Source organism: Pempheris klunzingeri, chromosome 4 (assembly GCF_042242105.1).
Source record: "Pempheris klunzingeri isolate RE-2024b chromosome 4, fPemKlu1.hap1, whole genome shotgun sequence".
In the NCBI taxonomy this organism is placed as follows: domain Eukaryota; kingdom Metazoa; phylum Chordata; class Actinopteri; order Acropomatiformes; family Pempheridae; genus Pempheris; species Pempheris klunzingeri.
In genome coordinates, this window is record NC_092015.1 from 27,476,173 (window position 1) to 27,498,315 (window position 22,143).

At 44.6% G+C, this 22,143-nt stretch overlaps 1 protein-coding gene across 1 annotated transcript; it reads right to left on the reverse strand.

Moving 5' to 3' along the window:
- Positions 1 to 472: 472 nt before the first annotated feature.
- Positions 473 to 20,662, reverse strand: LOC139200405 (gap junction delta-2 protein). The gene is made up of 2 exons (XM_070829698.1): positions 20,584 to 20,662; positions 473 to 1,322 (listed from the first exon to the last, which is right to left on the reverse strand). Exons 1-2 carry the CDS (start codon positions 20,652 to 20,654, stop codon positions 473 to 475), a joined length of 921 nt encoding a protein of 306 aa, XP_070685799.1. The 5' UTR covers positions 20,655 to 20,662.
- Positions 20,663 to 22,143: the final 1,481 nt, after the last annotated feature.

Below are 22,143 nucleotides of genomic sequence, written 5' to 3' on the forward strand. Positions count from 1 at the left end.
GACACAGTCCAGAGGAAAAGCACCATGGAATGCATCAACACTGCTGTCATCTACCAATATCCCCAAAGAATACAAAACAGCCTCTCTTCTGTTCTCCTCTGCCTTCCCCTCTTCTTCTCATCTCTAGTCCTCTGCAGCCCCATGAGGATTTCCCTCCTCACTTGGGGCAGAGGAGAAGTTAATTAGTTAAAAAACAGATAAAAGTATAAAATGGCAGTTGGAACCCCCACCCCACCCACCCCACCCTCCCCATGAGACCAAAGTGTCTTCACTGTGTTCGTTTGAAGAACAGAACTTTTTGTCTTCTCTCTATGCTTTTTAATTGTCTTTTTACATTCTGTTTCACTCCATCAGCACAGAGGATGGGTCACCTTGTTTGACCTCACCGTCTTCATTAAATTAAAATCATAATTCATTCATTTTCTCTCTTGCACATTCATCCCGCTCCTTCCCTTTCTTCATCTCTCCGTCATCAGACGTAGGCTGATTCGCTGGACTGTGTGCGTCCCAGGTTGGGCGGCTGGGACAGATGAGCCATGTCCTTCTTCCTGATCTCACAGATAGACTTCCTGCGGGCCTGAACGCCCCGGATGGCGGCCTTGATCTTGCGCCAGCCCAGATGGTTGAGCTCGGCCAGGTTGAGCACCACACAGATGCCGCTCACCGCAAACATGAAGACCAGGAAAACCGTTTTTTCCGTGGGGCGGGACACGTAGCATTCCACCTCCTTCAGACACGGGTAGCGGTCACACTCAAAAATCCCAGGCACGCTGAAGCCATAAAGGAAGTATTGGCCCGCCAAGAAGCCAATCTCCAGCGCATTTCTGAACACCACCTGAATGATATAAAAGCGGGAGATCCCTTCTTGTCGACGAACCTTGGAGCTCTTCCCGTGGGTGAGGCCCCGCGGGGCGTTGGGGATCTCCTTCACCTCCAGGCAGTCAGGTTCTTCCTTCCCTCCGCCACCATCGCCTCCATGTTGAACTAGAATTCCATTGATGTTGCGGAGCTTTCGCGCCCCGTCCCTTCCCCCGTAGTCCCTCTCCATTATGGGGTAGAGAAAGGAATAGCGCCGATCCTTCTGCTTGGCCGACTGGTGGACAGAGTAGGTGATGAAGCAGAGACTGGGTGTGCACACCAGTATGATCTGGAAGACCCAGTAGCGGATGTGGGAGATAGGGAAGGCCTTGTCATAGCAGGCCTGGTTGCAGCCCGGCTGCAGAGTGTTACAGATGAACATGGTCTGCTCGTCCTCGTACACGGTCTCACCCACAATTGCCACGATCAGGATACGGAAGATCACCACTACTGTCAGCAGGATCCTGGAGGAAAAAGAGAGAGATGAACAGCGTTATGACAGTCAGAAACGTACAGTGATTTACTGTGGTGGTAAGGATGAGATGTCCTGAGATATCCTTCCCAGCTCAGGGTCTATAGATGTGCTGAGTACGAGAAGACATAACGAATAACAGAGATAAGAGAGCCGGGAAAGGATGAATTCTAATGCAATGAAAGAATCTTTGAAAAGAGTAAAAATGGGTAGGAAAACAGTGTTAAAAATGGCAGTGTTAAAAATGGCAACGTGCAAAAATAATCTCTGCACTATTATTAGTTCTTGAAAGCAAAAGCCCAAAGGCCCGATTATCAACTATTTTCATGAGCGCCACAAGCCTGTGAAAAGATGGACTGATTCCGATCTGAAGTAAAACTACAGCAGTTTTAGAAAATGAAAAGTAAAAGGGAGTTGCACGTCATCACTTGCCTTAAAAACTGTACATGAAAGGATATGAGAACTACAGAGGAAATACAGGAGAAGGCTGATAATGGACACACAAGATCACTGAAACCCTCATTCAAGGTTGAGAGGGGGGACTTGATATTGAAATGACAGCAGGGGGCTTCAAGAAGGACTTTGAACTCTTTAATCAGAGAAGTGAGAGAGCAGCACTGAGGCAAAGTAAAGAGAAATAAGCTGCACAAGTGATGGAGAAGGACATTGTGTCGCTGTAAAGAACCAGAGAAGAAGAGTGCTCCAGATCTCATTTATCAGCCAGAGTAAACACTTGAGAAGAAGAACAGGTCTGAGGTTCGTCAGTGCTCATAACTCACAGCCTGTTATCTGTGATCGGTGTGTGTGTGTGTGTGTGTGTAGTGTGTGTAGTGTGTGCATTTTGTGAGAGTGTGTACAGGTAAAGAGAATTGAGAAGACACATCTAGTCTAATTTTGGTGCCTGCATCATGAGGCCCAGTTACCATGGCAATCTGAGATTAGACTCACTTAATTTGGTTTCTACACACATTTAAACACACACACACACACACACACACACACACTAGCATGTTCACACAGCCAGTCCAGGTACTCTCTCTGCTTTCACTGCCCTAACAGGTGAAACTGAGGTGAACTCTGTTTGATGATTAGACACTATTCTTGTTTGGGGGGTTGAAAGGATTGTTTTTGTTGAAAGTGGTGTGTGTGTGTGTGTGTGTGTGTGTGTGTGTGTGTGTGTGTGTGTGTGTGTGTGTGTGTGTGTGTGTGTGTGTGTGTGTGCGTGCGTGCTAACGTGCATGCATGCGCTGTGCACTTATGCACTTAGTACACTGACATCATGTGTGCTTCATGATGTCAGACACCGACAGCAGATGGACTACAGGTTTCTATCCCCCCCCCCCGTTTCTTCTCTTGCAGACATATTTTTCTTTGTTCTTTTCTTACTTTATTCATCCCTCATTTATTTTTCAGATCAGAGCCTGAGCAAGCACTTTAGATGGCTTTTTGCTTTCTGCTGCCTCTGTGAGCCTGTTGGCTGTCTCACACGATAAGCTATGACCAAACAAAGTCTGGAACAAGGCTGCAAACGTCAGACAGGCCTGGACATTGCTGTTAATCTGTTGATTGATTGCTGCCTTGAAGTTCAGTCCCACAGATATGAGGGAGTTCTGCATACTGTAAGATCATCTCCCACTAATCACCATCATTTATATTAATCCCATAAATAACGGCATGATAAAGCGCTGTCATTACTTCATATGCACCCAGAGTACACACCATTACAGTAGCCCATCAAAACCTGACCTCATTACATTTATCATGGATTTATGGGTTTTTGTGTATACAAGTCAATAGATGGTGACATATAAAGATGGCTTTGGAGGCAGTGCTGATGGGCAGTCAAGTATGCTGCAGGAAGAGCAGTTCCTTCCTTTGAAAATGTCAATGTGCATAACACACAATACTTAAACTCAAAGAGATGAACCTTCACAACAAACACACTGTGAGCGTCTTTCAGATATTAATTGTAAATCATAACTAGTTTTACATGACAGTGTCTGAAAAGGACCCCCGAGTCATTTTAAGTTTAAGTCACTGTGAACCTTGTAACATTTAAATAACATTTTCTACACGCCCCAAGTGTGAATAAAGGCAGCAAAAGTGTGTAACTTTCATGTGTTTGACACTGTTATGGATCAAGTGCAAACAACTCACAACAGACTAGGAGGTGACACTTTAAATGCTTCGCCTTGAGCACAGAAACATTGACTCTAAAGGGAGATTTCAATGATATCAATCAAATGACATCAACCAAGATGCTTTAGAGACATGGTTCAGTGAAACTAACACCTAACTTCTAACATTTCATCGTCTCATGTGCCATAATGGCCCACTCATGTTTACAGTAAGTGCAAAAGACATGTGCCTTTAACAGATGAATCCAACATCATTACAGATTCCACACATGAAAGGGAACAGGGCTGCTGGCAACATGGCCACATAAGGGCAGATACATCACCAAACCTGGATGGCACACACGCTCGTGCTCACATATCTTATATCTTATTCCCTTTTGCAGTGACATTATTTCAAAGCATTGAATATGGCAGGATTGGTTTATTTTGTAATTTGGTGTGTTCTTATCGTGTCAGTAGATGTATGAATACACACTGTAAAAACATTAATAGTAAAATATGACTTTGGTTTTAGTCTCAGTCCCTCACTGTTCTTGCAGGATTGATCAGTAATTATACAGCGACATGTTCTTCTCATGCACGTTCCCTCTGCCAGCAGCCTCAGAAGAAAGCTTCCCATTTCAAATCCCACATTAACCTCCTTGCCCCATTTCACCTGCAGCCCCCCCTCAAGATAAGTCTGGATTTATTAAATAAAATCAAAAAGAGAGCGTGGCTGTCACTTCACTACTGGTCCACTACAGTCAGTCAGTCAGTCAGTCAATCAATCTTAATTTGTATAGCACCAATTCACAATTATCTCAAGACACTTCATATAGAGCAGGTCTACACCAAATTCATTAATTAAGAATCCAAAATTAAAGATTCAAGACTCCCCTCATGAGCAAGTACTCAGTAAATGAGCAAAAGTAAAATGACTTCCGTTTAACAGGAAGAAACTTCAGGGAGAGAGAGAGAGAGAGAAAGAGCAAGAGGGCGAGGGAGACTACCAAGTGTATCCAATCAGTACAGATTTATCAAACTCAATTAGAAGATCTATTTATCTGGATGTCATTGTGACCAGACAGTGGATCCGGGGGGGAGGCCTACGCCACTGTACCTTAGACGTTGCCAAACAATCATTAGATGGCATTTGGCTGTGTGAGGGGTAATCTACCAATCGCATGGTGGCTTTGCCTGTCTTGTGTGGCACAGATGTGGAGTCGAAGGGCAGAGTTAATCCTTTCCAGAGTCTGACAGCGAGAGGTTCACATGCACCTCATCAAAACGGCAGGTCGTCAGTGACAACCTCCAAAATGAAAAATAAAAGACTTATTGCCGATCTGTCCACCTGTGACCAGCTAGCACGTGGAGTGGGGGGAAGAGAGAGAAACATACGTGCAAAAAAATAAAAATGCTTTTGCCCTTGTAGTGACTCCATTAAGGAGCTTAGTGAGTAGAGAATTCACAATACCAGAGTGAGAGAGTGTTGCACTAAATGCGTGCATGTGTTTACTCAAACACACACACACACACACAGAGTCTGTATGGCCACACACATGCATGCTTACACACACATCCATGCAACAGAACACCATGCAGACAGTGAGCGTAGACTGTTTTAAACTGACTGTGCACTGACAGAAGATGTCAAATTGCTGTTGAAGATGAATTAGTTCCAGACAGGGATAAAAAGATTATAAAGTCACCAAAAACCCAGTGTGGCTCTGACATCTTCTCCTTAAATTAAAAGAGAAACCTGCCAGTGCTGGGACGGAGTGTGGGAGATAGAGGGGGGCAGTAAGGAAAACCAGCTATGGTGGAAAATCTCATCATAGAGAATGAATTATATAATAGTTTCCACACGCAAACCCACTGCTGTAATCTGTGGCTGGGCCAAGGGAGGATTCTTGCATTAGGTTTTTTTTTTTTTAATGCCATCGAATAGCTTTAGATTATCATACGCCACACAGCAACAACCCCCCCCACCTGTTTTTTCTCTCATCTCTGGAGCATTTTCTTTTCTTTTTTTCTTTCTTTCATTTGTACTCCCAGCAGGGTTCCTGCTGTGGCCCTTTCTCCCTCTGCCCACCGCCCCCCTTTCCTCATCAGGAATAATCCCCAGATTGTGTCTGTAGTTTTCTATGAAGAGCTTCCTTTCTCTGCGAACACGCATTTAGTTTGCAGGTGGTTTCCCGCTCAAACTGAAAACACCGTGCAAAGTCCATCTAATGCCCTCTCCGAGTGTGTCTGCACACAGGAAATACCTTACATTCACCAGACTGTGCTGAAATATTTACGCCATGTTTGTGTTTCTGCTGAATATCTGAATATCTGATTCGTCATTCAAGAGAAGATGAGTTTTCATTAAGCAGACGTACTAAATATTTGCTGGTTGCCACTTCTCAAATGTGGTTTTCATGTCTTTGTGAACACGGCTCCTTAAACTCAGATGTTTTTTTTTACAATGCACATTTTGTAGATTGAATATTTCATCGATTCATCTGCAACAATAACTGAGAAATGAACCAGTAATGAAAGTTGAGTTCAGCCTTTTGTTGTGCTTCAAACACATGGCAGATATACAGTATTAGCACATATCTCAATACACTTACAGCTTCATTTCCCAGCAGACATTGTTTGTTATTCCCTTCGATTGATATGTTGCCTGTTTTACCACACAGGCGCTGGTGATTACGCAAAAACATTATGCCAACAAAATCCCAGAACGCCTCTGTGTCAGTAACCTGCAGCTTTTCTCTCTTTTTCTCCCTTATTATCTGATGGTGGATATCTTGCACTGAGGGGGCATTTGCCTCCTTCAAAGCTCTCATTATGGACGTGCAGTTAATTGTCAAAAAAATAAGCGTGTACAGCGATGTGATAAATAATCATAGTTTGTGCGTCTAACAGGAAACATGTAGTTCCTCCTCCTCCGTGCACATGTACATACTTGCACATGTGTGTAGACATGCAGAAGTACACAAACACGCACACGCACACGCACTCACACACACATCCAGCAGTCTGCATTGTTGAACTTGCAGAGGAATTGAAATGCCATTCGCCGTGCAGCTCCCTTGATATTACTGAAGATCTCCCTTTATGTTTAATCTCTTTTAATGAAACCTTCTAAGCTGTTTACATGGCAGGAGGAGAGGATGAGCAGCATATAAATAGAGAAAGAGGTGAGCTGGGAGCTGTGTGTAGCTCAGTAGGTAGAGCAGGAGTTTAGGATGAGGACTTAGTGAGGCAAAGCATATGAAAAATGCACACACTCGTGTTGTTGTGAGCCACAATGGAGTATCATGTCCACTGAAAAGGAACACAATATACGTCATTCTTCATTGAGATGTGGATAGAACCAGGACCGACATTCAGGAATTCTGAATGAATGAGATAGAACAAAGTAAACCAAGAGAAAGCAAAAAGGTGGGAGGATAATGAGCAAGAGGAGGCAAAGAGCAGGAAATAATTGGCCAGGGGTCGATAAGGAGCATAAGGTTTCAAAGAGACTGGAAGATAAAAAGAAGCGGGAAGAGGAAGAGTGCGGTGGAGGAACAGCAGCCATGGTTCCTTTACCCAGAAACCTGACGCAACCCCCCCTTTTCCTCTCCTCTCCCTCCCTCCCTCCCTCCCTTCAATCTCCCCTCCACTCAACTTCCCTTTGCTAGTTACCACGGCAACAGGCGAGGGGCAGAAAAACGAAGGCAGATGAAGAGAGAGAGGGAGAAGCTAAGTCAACTAAAGCGCAGCGTGTTTCTGCTGAGGAGGGGAGCAGTTGTACCAGTTAGAGCCTGATGCAGAAGCCTTAAGAGGAGTTCACTAAACAACACATTAAGGCAGCAAGTCAAATCACGCTGCTGTGCAGACAATAACACAGTGAGGAAGACCAGAATATCCTCGTCCCCGCTGCTGCTGTTCAAAAGCCGTCAAGAAGAGAAGATGCTAGAAATAGATTATTCTCGAAATGAAAAATATATTCCTGGCTCTACGTAAATGTGTGTTTTAGAAATGTTGGACTTCAGTTTTTGGGATGTCATCGTAACAGATGATCAGTAAAAGGAGCAGCTCTTAGCTCCGTCTCTGCAGGCTTAGGAGTTCGTTAGCCGCTCTGGACTGTGATGTAAACACGTCCAATGTTATGGCTGACCTGCTAATCCTGTCCAGAGCCTCTTCTTCAGCCTCCATCAATACCTGTTAAGCTCTGCAGCGCCCTCAAACCTGCTGCAGCTCTGTTTCTGAGTACATCTCTAACCTGCTTCTGTCAATACTAATTCATCCCGTTCCTCTCGCTGAAATATTCACCAATCAGCCTCACGGTTTGTGTCTTCAGTTTCACGACATTCACCTGATAATCAGACTGTGTTGCTGTTTCACTTCTGGTCAGAGGTCTGGAACCAGGCTGGCTGCTCGCTGTGCATGTTACACACCAAATGCAATTTCATGTAGTGAGCAGCTCACCTCTTTTCAGAGGTCGGCATGTCTAACCATGCGAGCAACAGCACAATGGGACTACGGTGCCGTTGTGAGCCATGTGTGCTGCGGAAAAGGCTACAGCAAAGCCTGATGTTAGCTCATTTAATGTAATGCAATTAAGCAGGATGGCGCAGCCACTTGGAGGCAAAAATCTTTCTCTCAAACTTACTTTCACATCACCTCCTCGCCACGTGAATGTAGGCAGATGAGAGAGGGGAAGCTGGCTGACAGTTGGACTTCCAGGTGAGTAATTGGTTTGTTTTAGTTAGTGTTAGCTCACCCAAATTAAACCTGAACTTGTGTGCAAACAATGTCATTCTGCTGAAGAAGGGGCCACATTAAAAAACGCTCATGTGGATCATTGTTGGTTAAGTATGAAGAAAAAACAAACGAGGAGTGAATGTTGGAGTGATACCAGACAAAATGTTTTGCCATCAGTGTCAGCGGTGGTTTGGGAAAGTCCCTCCGTAGTCCATCCTTCTATCCTGCCTCTCTTCACCTTCTTTCTGTTTTCCCTCTCAATGTTTTGACTTTCCGCCTCTCTTGTGTGTCTTGTGGGTGCCAGGTGGTAACCCAGATACAACAAGCAGCAGCTCTGACAGCTCTAATCCTGTCACATCAAACATGGACGGACACTTGTCATTCTCTCTCTCTCTCTCTCAGTCTGTGTTTCTTTGCCAAAATTTATCAATAGCTCATAGTTCACAGCAGGTCACCTGGCTCCAGGCTGGATCCACCCTCACACACACACACACACACACACACACACACACACACACACACACACAGACGGGATGTTCCGGTGCTTCAGGCCAGTGACAGAAGGAGAGAGGGGGCTGCACTCTCCCCTGCTGACAGACCTCTATCCTGCATGGCCATCCACCTCCCAACACACACACCCACTGACACACACACACACACACACACACACACACACACACACACACACACACACGTGAATACTCTACCATCACACTGATGCTAAGACAAAAACATACAGTTTGTGCTTGAGTTGTACACACAGAAGGATCTGAGGACACCTCTCCATGCACATCTGCACCATTTAATCCCACACACTCTTCCAGCTGTTGCGGAGCGTCACAAAGCCGATTGTGTCTGACATGTTTGCTCCATCCTCTCAGGAGAAGATGAAGATGAATTTACGGTTAGAGTCACCAACCAGTAATAATGATTTTTACCATGGTCTAACCTGGCAGACTCTGATCTCCAAACAGGTGGCCTCAGAGGCTCTCGGGTTCAGTTTGGCTCCGTTTAGGCGCATCAGTGACAGTGACGCCTTAATCCCTGAACGATACATTTTACACACGTACAGTGCAGTATGTGCAGTGGTGGTGAGGGCCTTTACTTACTTACTTACTTACTTGGACTTTGCATTTTATACTTGTCACATTTCAGATGTGTTTCACCCTTTAATGATCTCGTGGCCACCATAGGTTTATCACATGACCCTTTGGAGGGGCTTGACCCCCAAGCTAAGAAGCACTGGATATATAAAGCTGTATAGAAAGCTCAGCGTCGATCAACTACACCAGTAAAATACTGCTTGTGCATATACCATAATATAATGTGTCAGTCAAGAAACAAGTACTTGTACTTTTGGTAAGCATATTGATAGTGAATAATAACTCTTACTGTACTTTTACTTGGAAAGGAGTATTTTTGAATCGTGGTACTCATCTTTTTTTTTTTTTACTTCCACATGTTACATGTACATGTTAGTATCCATGTAAGGAGACACACAGTGTACAGTATGTGGGTTTATTTACTGAGGATAGATGATTGTGGATAAAGAAAATTACCTTTCAGCATTCTTGTTTTATTATTTTCCTTACAAAGATAGCATGTCCTTATAGTTCTGAATATAAGTTCATACACGTACAGATATGCAGGAATGTATTAATCTCCTCCAAGCACTCTAAGGACAGTATATCTCTGTGGCAATGATTAGTTGGCTGGTGACAGTACTCCATTTATTATGGTATAGTCTCTGTGTGTAATCTGTAAGCTGCTGAAATGGAGATCTAATAATAGCATATTCTAATACTGTTCACTTATCTGTTCTACCCATCTCTCTCTCTCTCTCTCTCTCTCTCACACACACAAAGGTATTTCGGTGGCGTGCTGATGAATGTGAACTGACTCTCTAGCTCTGGAATAAATTGATGAAGATCAGAGCCCAACTGAGGCAGACAATAATTCAAATTTAACACAGTATCTCACACACGCAAACGTCCAGTCGTGTCTTTGTGTAGTCTCATAATCAGTGAGATGAAATGATGTATAAATGATGTATACTATTAGATGTGTGCCTCCATCAGTCTGGCAAAGGACTATACTATATTTGTTTGCGTTTTTTTAAACACCAATAAAGAAGAGTGACCACGAGAGAGGTTAAGGGTATCATATTTTCCTACCAGTGCACTGCTGCACACAGTTTGTGTACTGTACGCAAGGGTCTCCATGACAATAGTAACTGTAGCAGTTACCTTGGAAACAGATTAGGCGATCAAGTAAGACATAAATAGGAGACCAGGTATTAAAAATAGACTTTCTAAAATCTACTCTGAGCGATCATTCAGAACGGATCAATGGCAGGAGAGACAAGAGTGGTCACCATGGCAACAGACCAACCAGTGTGGAGCTTTATCTTTTTTGGGAAGGTAGTGATGGAGGGGTGAGGCGTGAGCAGGAGAAAGAGCAGCAGGAGAGAGGAACAGAGCGAATGCATGGGCGGGAAAGGAGGTGAGTGGGGGAGGGGGGTGGAGGGAAATACAGAAAGAGAGAGAGAGCAAGAGAGTGAAATCATGGGCGTAATCCGGATTAAAACGGTGGGTTTTGGACAATCCCGAGTTAGGGCTGCCGCGTCCATGCCAACTCCCCACCCACCACGACTGTGCAGTGCCAAGCTCCAACCCAAATCAGCCGCTCTGGCACATGCAGGGAGCCTCCATGACACACAAGCAGACAGCACATGGCTGAGCAGGGAACATCCCAAACACACTCCATCCAAAAGAAATACTCGTATTAGACAGTGTCTCTGATCCTCCATAAGTCATTAGGAAATACCACTGACTGAAACACCCCACAGGCATTTTTATCAGGATGGGCACACCTACCAAGTGCACCATGGACACCATGAACACAGCATTTTCTTTGCTGGGTACTTCACAAAATCTCATGGAGCTCTTTAGAAAAGGCAGACGTTCTCTTCGGCGTGACAGCTAACCACGCAGGAGGAGCTACGGTGGCCGACAGGGAGTCACACTCCTTTGTTTTTCCTTGTGCTAAGTGAGTCTGATCCACCATCTGTCAAAATCTGCCTTTGCAAACTTTTCACTACACAAAATGGTATTCCTCCTCTTTCTTCTTTCAAAACACAAAAGGTCCTGTTGGCGATGCAACATGGCAGCTTGGACCTGCTCCCTACGTGGATATAAAGGGCTCACTCTAAGCCAACGAAAACACAACCATTCTTAGTTTCAGGTGATTGTACTATATTGAAAACATAATTATGAGTCTTATATTCTATTACAAACTGAACCTTTAACTTTTAAAACTGACAGTAACCATCACATCTCATTTTCATTTACATTACATTTCATGTAAATATTAAAAGGTGTGAACTGCTTTAGGACTGGTTACAAATTGCAGTGGTTACTGTGGTGGATGATTGAATCTTCAGCGGTGGTCTTCTGAGGTGCTTTTACATGGGGATTTAATGTCATTTTACTGATCTGATTGATGAAAAGATATTTATAAGTACAGCTAGGTTGCAACCAGCGTCCCTACCCATGAATTTACAGCAGCCACCGCTGAGCTCAGACCTGCTGTAGCTGCTTTAAAATCAGTCTAATGCGTCATTCAGCTCGTATGGGAATAAAATCTGACCATTCAAACAACAGCGTTCACATGTTCAGTCTTATTTTGCACGACTGACTCACTTAGTATGTATGTGTGCCCTGAAAGCTTTAAGCCACGAGACGATTGACTTAGTTTAGCACAAAGATAGACAAAAGAAGGGCCTTGGACAGAGTAATGCTAGCTGTTTCCCTCATTTCCAGTTTTAAATACTATGCTAAGCAAACAGTCTCCAGGCTCCACCTTCATACTTATCAGACAAATATAACTCTGTTCAAAATGTCAAACTATTTCTGGAAGCGAATAGTATTTTTATGTGAAGCTCAATCTGCGGTATTCACCATCTCTCTGATATTTCTCCAATAAATAGCAGCCAACAGTATGAGTCCTGCTGCTGTCATTCCTAAATTTATCTCCTTCTCATTACAGCTCCATCTACCAAGTAGCCTTTTCATAATTGGCTCAGCGAATAGGAGTGTGAATGCAGCATATTGCCGAGAGTCAAACACACTCCCTGCAGCTTGACTTCACTGCTTAATTAAGGAATCTGCGAATGAGATCCTTTGTGTGTGTGTGTGTGTGTGTGTGTGTGTGTGTGTGTGTGTAGTGAGGTGTGAATGCATTGTCACACTCTTCCTGGTTGCTCATATGCAAATACGTTGACAGTTTTGGCAGCGTGTGTGAGGAAGCATTTCTATGTGTATGTTTCTGCCCCCAGCTGGCTAATGAGTCAATATAAATAAATAAATATATCAACCGGCTGCAAGTTCGCTTACGCATATGTTTGTATATTTGGATGGCCATCTGGTTATGAGTGCGTGTGACAGTGAGTGTGTGCACGTGAGGAGGCGGTGAGTCAGATGTCTCCTTATAGCATGTTGGTCCTGGTGAAGATGGTGTGTGTTTTGCCAGGTTTTTTTTTTCATTTTCTGTTCATGTTGAGTCAATCTCGCTCAAAGAGGTGAACATACTGCCGTCAAAGGGACTGAAGATTCTCAGCTTGTTTATCAGAGATCTCAGTAAAGTGTGGCGGAGCAGCCAATGGTGGGAGCGGGGCGTGTGAGGATGAGGAGAATAAATCAGTGACAGAAGAGCGTCCGTTTCATCTTCAAAAAGCCAGATAGAGTGAGATGAATGTGAGGAGGTAGAGTGGCAAAAAAAAACGAGGGAGAGATTTAATAACAGCATCAGCAGGCAAGCGTAACGATCAATCAAACCAAACGAGAATGTCAACTTTATGATCTCTACATAGACACACTGCTAGTGATGAAAGCAGATTTTATAAATAAGACAAAATCTAACAGCCAAAGCACACAAAAATAGACCCAACTGAGGGAAGTTGAAATGTTGCAACGTTGCTTTGTACCAAAGATCAAAGTTGGCTATCTGTTTGAATTTTAGCCCTCATATCTGATGACTGCATGAGAGAGTCACATTTTTAATACACAGCCGTGGTCAGCACAGCCAGCTCAACATGACTCTTAATCATATTTCTTCACCTGCCATACTTGAAGATGTACAGGAGTGCTCCTGCAACCTTAGTTAAGGTGGAAATGCCATTTTGGTTTACCTCTGTCCCAACTGTTTCACACATGAAGTTGGGTTTATGTGTACCAGAGCTCAGCTCGGGCTCCAGGCTTGAAGTTTAGGCCTGAAAACCAAGAGAGTAGTTGGATATTTTGCTCTCCTTGTCATGTTGGTGTTGATTAGCCCACAGTGACAGAACTAACAACTCATGGTTACACTACTTGATATCAAATCACCTGCCATATTAGTCCTTAAAATGGCTGACACCTTTCTAATAAAGCTGGTATCTAATATTGTTTATATCTATATTTCATTTACTTATCCATATATGCATACTGGTGTAACCTAACAGCATATTTAATTTGCCTCCTTTGCTCACAGCTCATGTCAACAAGGTATGACAGTCATCTTGCAGAGATGTGAAACTTGAGATAAATAATTCATTGCATCGCTCTCATCATCATGTGGTAATGCAGATGAGAACGGGGACTGCTTTTCATGTTGGCCTGCTCATGTTGTATTGATTTTCTGACAACATGCTGTAGATCTCGTCTGGCGATTTTCAATCCTTAGATGTCAGATTTGACCACGGGTCCTTGACAGCAGCAGCAGGGGAGAGTTTTCAAACTGGACCTTGCTCTCAACTCCACACACACACACACACACACACACACACACACACACACACACACACTGAGCAACTCCACCACTAATGATCCTGTCCTATCCTGATGCTTGAAAATGAAAACGTGGCTCACAGATGAACAAAGGACCAAATGACTGGTTCAGGTGGCTGTTTTTGCAGGGTTGCTCTTTGTGTTTGTGTTTGTAAGGTGATGTCTGGGTTAAACCAACCCTCCAGTATCATTCTAACACTGACCTGCTCTGTCCTCTAGCGAGGTGCTAACACTAAACCTATAAGCCTTACTGAGTCACCCTGCCAGAGACAGTTTCCCCCCGGAACTCTGCAAGGTGAGATCTGTCTCAACCCTAACCCCTTCGCCTGCTCTAATCTCTCCGTCTTCATCCAGTCATACCTCTCTCTTCTCCATGACAGTCCATGTTATTGTATTCTGCTTAGATCTCCCCTGAGTTTCTTCTTTCATCCACCAGTGTTGCCCTCATCAATGTGCACATTCATATACTTTACTATGCACCAGCTAGATAAGATCCTGCTTAAGGATGAAGGAGGTTTATCTCCTAATATAATGTCTGATGAACACATACTTGAAATAGGAGCTTAATCGATTAATCCATCAGCATGAAGACACCAAGTCACCCTGACCTCAGCATATGAGAACTGCAAGGATTGAGACTAAGCAACTGAGAATGAGAGAGAAGACGGGGGGAAGTGGATATGAGAGGTGTAAGCAGAAAGAAATGAGAACAGAAGCTGCATAATTATGTGCTGTTTGTCTCTCTTTCTCTTTCTCCTTAGCTACATCTCTGCACCTCCAACAATCCCTATGGAAGCTTCAGAGCCACTGTAGCAAGGCTGGTTACGTCTCCCTCCTGCTCCCGGGCGTCATTTCCAGGATGGTTGTATCTCTAGTAGCACAGCTGGAGCACATCAGTCCCGCTGTCAGTACTGACGTGAACCCTAATGCACACTTGAGGAGCAAGGTTAATAATAATCCTGGGTTTGGCATTAGGATTATTTGTCAAATGCTGTTCATGAGCAGGTGGATGCTGTACGTTTGTAATAAAAGTCTGGGATTGCATGTATCTACATCCCACCAGGGATTCAAGATCTCCCTGAGGAACATGTGAGATCATTTTAATAACCAGTTTCTTATGGCAACACGGAGAAGGCACTGACATTACAACACCCCAGGGGTCATTACATATGGATGGAGGAAGTGTGAAAGTAGACACAGGGAGGGACAGAGCGAAGAGATGTCGAAGACCTCGCTCTGCCTTCTGTAAGTGTCTCTTTTTGAAAATTTCTCAGGAGACTCAGCTGCAAGCGATACCGTATCACAGCCTCTTTCTCGCTTTCCCCTTTTTATGTGATACAGCCCACGTTTAGATGAGCTTCAATTTGTTCGAGGAAATTCATCCATCACCTTTGCGGGGGCTGTGAGCGCTCCACAGGGATTTGCTAAATAAAAGCATGATGATCTAAAGGTCACGTGATGAGCTGTAACCTGTCAACAAACACAAGCACGCTGAGTCGCACGGATACTCTGCTCACTAATAAATATTGGTTTTGGCTTGGTGTATGCATTGTACTGAGCTGAAAGAGCGCACGTGGCACACAGGTGCTTTCCTAGACGGATGAGCTGATGGAACCTGAGTGACAACACTCATTTGACTCAGGGGAGCCATGCTGGGGAGTCACGCTGGGTGTGCTGGCTGCAGTCTGTCAATACTGAGGTTTAGAGCTTGTGTAGGATCACACACACCTGATCGTCTCCTCTAAAAACAGAATGAGCAGAGCAATGATGAGATACAAGCGAACCTTCAACCACCTCCTCTTCTTCAGGGATTCTACCTGGTGCTCAAAATGAAAGACTGTAGTGCTTCAAAACAGTTTTAAGGCCCCTGTCTGACCGAGGAGTTGGAGAAGAGTGCATTTGACCACATAAAAAGTTAAAACAGACAACTCGACAATCTCAACCCACTTCATGCAGTAATTGCCCAGGTGTGAAGAGGTGCAGACAGTGCAGCATCATAAACGCTCTTGAGCATGCGAAAGTGTGTGCTGCTATCTACCTCTGTACAATTTAGTAGGCATAGAGGATGAATACGTAGGAAAAGATGTGGAAATATTGGATAGAAGTTGGCTGAGGCACAAACATTTCAGCCTTTAGCTATGGTCACTTGAAGCATGCCAAGGCCTTTCTAGTACCACACTGGCCCAAATGTTTTTCTAGAAGACTCATGGGGAAAATAGAGGGCCATTTCATATTTGGAGGGTATAAACTGGCTCATACAGGCCGTAATGTTGCTAACAAGTTTTTCCTCCTCAGAGAATCACAGACGTCCTGAAACAATGAGGATGAGGAGTTCAAAAAGATGGTCTGAAAAATGCCAGAGACAAAACAGTGTGACCACTCCAAAAGCCTGAAGGATTGTGTGTGTGTGTGTGTGTGTGTGTGTGTGGGGGGTCTTTTAATGTCTTTTAATGGAAGTGTCTCAGGCTTTAAGGACACAGACAGTCTTATCTTATATATACAGCACACATCGTATTGTAAGACTTTTTGTCTACGTGCCAGTGTTGGGTCTTGTCTTAATCTTGATCTTATATGGGGGTGATAATATTAGATTTACAGAGGCATGGGGAGTGAGTGTTATTACGCTTCTCACTCACGTTTGTGAGGAGAAACGTGATTGTTTTATCCATCTTCAAGGTGTTAAACTCAGGTCTTCTTGTCCAGAGACGTATGTTTGGTCTGCTAATTACTACCATGGTTTGTTTTAACAGGCAAAAAAAGTCAATGAGGTACTTACAGCTTTAATCACTCACTTAACATTTCAGTCACCGCAACCCATTTGTACTGCAAATGGTCAGGACTAAAGATACTTTCATTAAGTGCCCTGTCTTCTATCAAGCCCCACTTCCTAGTCCATTATTGGAGATCAATATCAGAGTGGCGGGAGAATGCACCTCCATGTTTAACGGTCCCTCTCTGGCCAATACCAGTTCACATGCAGGACTCTAGCCCACGGGGGCGGGACCACAGAGACAGCATGAGCGATGTGTTGACAGTAGTCAGGTAGAGAGCGCTTCATCACAGTTTCTGCTCAGAAACTGGGGTCCCACAGTCCGTCAGAAGGTCCCGGGGAAGCCGGTTTACACCTGCCCCACTGCCCGTAATGGCAGGAATTAATCACAGGTAGCAGGTGAATACACAGACACACACTCACAGACAACCGTGAGACCCGCCCAAGCACATGTGATAGAGTCATAGAGTACACCAAAGCTCACGTTTCAAACACTGCCTGAATATTTATGCACACACACACACAGTCACACAAACCCTGACCGTAGAAGGGAATCTCTGCAGCCGTGTGTGTTATATTCCCCCTAATGTGTGCGTGACTCATGTGTGATGAACCGACTCAGGCCTGAAGGCTGCTGTCATGGTGGGCTCGTGAGAACACACGCTGGCGACGCCTCAGGGACAACAACCTGTCCAAGGCAGGACGGTACCTGCGCTGACCAATCAGACGCTCGAAATCGCAGCAGGGGGACCAATAGGTTTTAGGATTGAGGGAGTATTAGTGTGCGTTTATAAAAATTCATGTCAGCAGTGATGTCCCAGATTAGATGGTTTTGAGCTGTAGAAAAGGCACTTTACTGTGGGGACGTACAGGCTGTCACACAGAAACTAAAGCTAAAAATGGCTGACTGGCTCTTTTCATATCATCAGTAATAGCACTAAGTGATTAGGAGTGCTACCGATTAACAAAATGTAAGAGATGAATAAATACCATGAATGACCCCATCCTGCCCTCTCCACCTCCACCCTTTGTCTATCCATTTTTTCTAACTGGACAAGTTGTAAAAATGTCATTAAACCCTAATAAAAGGACCAGTGAATGTGAAGCTGACAAACCAGTTAATTACTAATATACCCTGAAAACCACAAAAACAGTTGCCTCAGTAGAGTGAGCAGAACTTCCATGAGGAGAGGACAGCCGATGCTTAATCTGCTGGTCAGTGTGTCAGTCAAGTTTACAGTTGTAGAAGTGAGATCGAATGTCAAAAGAGTTCAATTTGCTACTTGAATAATAGCATTGACTTTGATTGGGCAACGAGAGCCAACAACCACGTTAGCACCTCTGCAGGCTGTAGGCACAGCAGAGCTGAATGCTACTATACTATATACATATATATATATACTAACACGCTGACAGTGATAGCTCTAACATACAACCTTCACCACCTTCATTATTGCAGTTTACCTTGTTAACTTGTTAACATTTACTACTTAGCATGGACCACAAAACGGCTTACACTCAACGTTTGTGCTGGTGTTTCGTTCATAAGCCAAAGTATTGGACAAATCAGATGGAAAGTTATAAATCTTCCCAAAAGGGGACATAAATGAAACTTAAAATCATGAACGTCATTGTGTCACTAGAGTAAAAGTTCTCAGAGTCAGTAGGATTCCTCTTATGTGAAGCATAAATGGCAATACAGAATTTCATGGCAATCCAAGTAAAAGTTGTAGAGATATGTGTGCTACCAGCGCACTGTTAGTGTGGCTGAAAATCCCATTCTAATTGAACATCAGCTGCTAATGCAGTCGTTGCCTCCTTCGGTGTGTCAGCCTGAGTTCAAGCCACTCAACAGCAAGTGTCCACTCTGCTGAAGCAGTCTAGAGCAAACCACCGAACAGCTTCCCATTTACTGTTGTTATCATTCTGATCTCTGAACTTCCTCCACAGATAAAAAAAAAACACCATCTTGGAAGACACGGTGTACAGTTATGTGGATTACAGCCCTTACACACATACATTTCAAAACCTCTAACTCGCTGGTTTCCTGAAACATTGTGTGCATTATAAAGTCCAGAGTTCAGCTGTATAGTGAGGGGCTCTGGAAATGGAAACAACATGTTCCGAGGCTAAGCAATAACGAAAGTAAACCTGCACAGGGCTGCCGGAAGTCGTGCGTGTACGTTTTGTTATGTTGAAAAAGCTTTGGCCGGTTCGTCCCGCTATCTGAACGCTTCAGCTGTCTGGATATAACAGTTATAATCTGCACAAAAATGATCTGAGGCTTTTTGCCGGCGGGTGTCCTGGTTGCCCTGTCTAGGTCATGACATGCAGCACCATCTCGTGACAAGACAGTCCTCTTGGCTTCCTACCAACGCCCTGCAGACTAAGGCCATGTGTCTGTGAATAACGGCTCCTCACTGCTTTTTTACTCTTGGTCCATCATCCGGTCTCTCACATCTCACACTTTGACTGCTGATCCGCTCATCTCCTCTCTACTTTCCTACCAAACTCTTGCTTTTTCTCCCTCTTTTCCGTGATTGCCTTTGTGGGTTTCGTTTTCTCGTCAGTGCTTTTCCTCATTAATAACCCCCTCTTTCTGTGTCTTCTCTTTCTCGCTGAGACCCTGGAGCCAGGATGACTAGTCCAGCTGATGAGCAACACTGTGCTTCCAGTGTCTCATGAATGAGGGGAAGCAAACACTGACCAGTCATCCCTCATAACACCAAAGGAAACAACCGTTCAACCAACAGACTGCTCTCACAACAAGATTAAAGTCATTTCAGTTTCATAATTCGACACAACAAAATTCACACTCCGACTCGTCTTCTGCCAAAAAACAAAAACAAAAATAAAATCTCCACATCATTTACTTCATAAAGTGGCTAGCATTTAGTCACTCAATAATTCAAGAGTACCACTAGCCAGAGTGAGTCAGTAGCTTCAGGGCATTGGTTTAAACTGCTAATTCAGACAGTACCCAATGAACCCACCAACCTGAGGTTTTCAAAGATGTCCCAAGAAAGCCCTAAACTGGGGAATGTGTCCTTTACTAGATGCAAAATCATGTTTAATATCCTCTTCAGAACTCTGTGGCTAAAACACTCATCAATAATTGCTCACTCTGCGGCCGAGAGAGCGAGTTATTCAAACTAAAATACAAGACATCTCAGCATGTACAACGATGCATAAATCATAAACTGCCGTGACCTTCCAGTAGTGACTAGTCTTCATAGGTTGTGAAATGACTTCATACTCGACAGAGAAAGAAAGATAAGAGGGAAGACGGAGGGAGGAAACAGTGGGATAGTTCAAGTAAGGCACGCTTGTATAACACGATGGCTTCTGAAGCAGACTTGACATCTTAGCGGGAGGAACAGAGAGGTAGAATGAAGACATGAGCACGCAGAGGTACAGTAGAAAACTGTGAATGAAGGCATTGGGTACTTTTAAGGTGAGGTGTCCTCACACTGCTCTGGATCCTCTGATGGCCAAGCTACTGTGTGAGCCAACTGAGTCCCTGCTGGTTGCTTAACCCTCCCATCATGTCACTCAGAGGGATTAAAGAAGCTAAAGCCTCCCACCCCCGTTGGACCAGGAATCGCTGACTGACAGCAGGGAAGGACTCATATTACACATGCATTGGTAAAAAAAAGTATTATTAAATATATGTGTCCACAGACATACAGAAAAATTACACACTGATTAACACAAGCACACATGATTTTACGTCTCCTGTTTGAATTCAAACTCCTCATTTTGCCACATCAAAGCATCAATCACACCCCCTACTGAAGGACTCACCTTCCGATCATAGTAGAGTGCTGCTGCACAGCAGCCTCCAGGAGGCGCTCTAGGATGGTCCATTCTCCCATGGCTGGAGTTAAGAGGCATCCACTGGGCACAGGAAATCAGGGCTGAGCCCACTTCTGCTGGGTGTCCTGGTCAGCAGGGCACCAGCGCTGGTGTTGAGTCCCTTTTTCTGAGTCTTCAAGTCCACTTGTTGAGATGAGGTAGGGAGTGGCTTCACAGGGCTCGCCTGGTGTGAAAGAGGAGTCACAGCACACCTCGAAGAAGCTCAGCGGCACCTCATTGTTGCTTCTGTGATCTCCTAAAACACACACACCCTTGACTGCACCTGAGATGGTTGGGCTGAAGCTTGTCTATGTGCTGGCTGCACACACACACACAGCCTTGTGTGTCTGTGTGTGTAGTTCTCCGTTCATGCACCTGCTCAGGTGAGCTCCTCCTTTCCCTCCTCTGGGTGCAACTGACCCTGTTTACCTCCTAAACAGCTGGCCTGTCATGTGTTCTGAGACACCCACGCCCGGTCCAACACCCAGAGACACCAGCGATCATCTACTTTTGCTGAGTTTCAGGTAGTTTGTGCAGACAGACATCCATCACTCACACACTAACGCTCAGCCTCACGCGCTGCTTCTTCTATGACAGCATCTTGTAGTAACTCTGCCGGGCTCAGGTCCATACCCTCATGTGAGCCTGAGTAACCAGAGATGTGGATCCGTCTCTCTGCTCGCTCTCTGCTCCTCCATCCTCTTCATATCTTCCTCTTTCCCTCCCCGTCTCCCCTCTCTTCCAGCAATTTTTTCAATCGATTCCTTCTCCTCCTCTCTGTTGCTCCTCTCCTTCTCTCCTGGTTTGGCTCAAGCAACACTGGACTGAAGCATTGCACTCCTCCTCCTTCGTTTCCTTGCCTCTGCTCAAAACCGTGCGAGGGTTGTTGGTTTCTCCGTTCCTCCTCGTCCTCTCTGCCTCTCCCTTTCTGCGTTTCTCTCAGCGTAGTTTATGAGAGGCGGCCCTCCTTTCTTCTCTTCCCTTCATCTTGTTTTTTCCTTCCCACTTGGTTTCTCTCTCTGCTTGCCCTCCACCTGCCTCCGTCTTTCTCTCTCTCTCTCTCTCTGAGCCAGTAGGCAGTCAGACCGAGCGAGTGAGCGTGTGTCTAGAGGATTAGAGAGAGGAATCATCTCTCTGCTCCTCCCCCCTCTCGCTCCCTCTCACTCTCTCCATCACTGTGTTTATCCCCCCCCTCCTCTTCATCTCCTACTGCTTCACCACACAAACCATTTTCCACTCCTCTCTCTCACAGCGCACAGTGCTCATGATTTTGTCTTCCATCTATGTTTTTATCTTCTACAGGGCTGCTGACACACACACACACACACACACACTTGTATTTCTATAGTTGTGAGGACATAGATTCCTTAGCCCCTTACCCTAACCCTAACCTAAACCTCTACCTGATTCTCATCCAAACCTTAAAACCAAGTCTTAACCCTCAAACAGACCTTTGAAGTAATGAGGAGCAGGCAAGTTGTCCGCACAAGGCAGAAATGTCCTCACGGC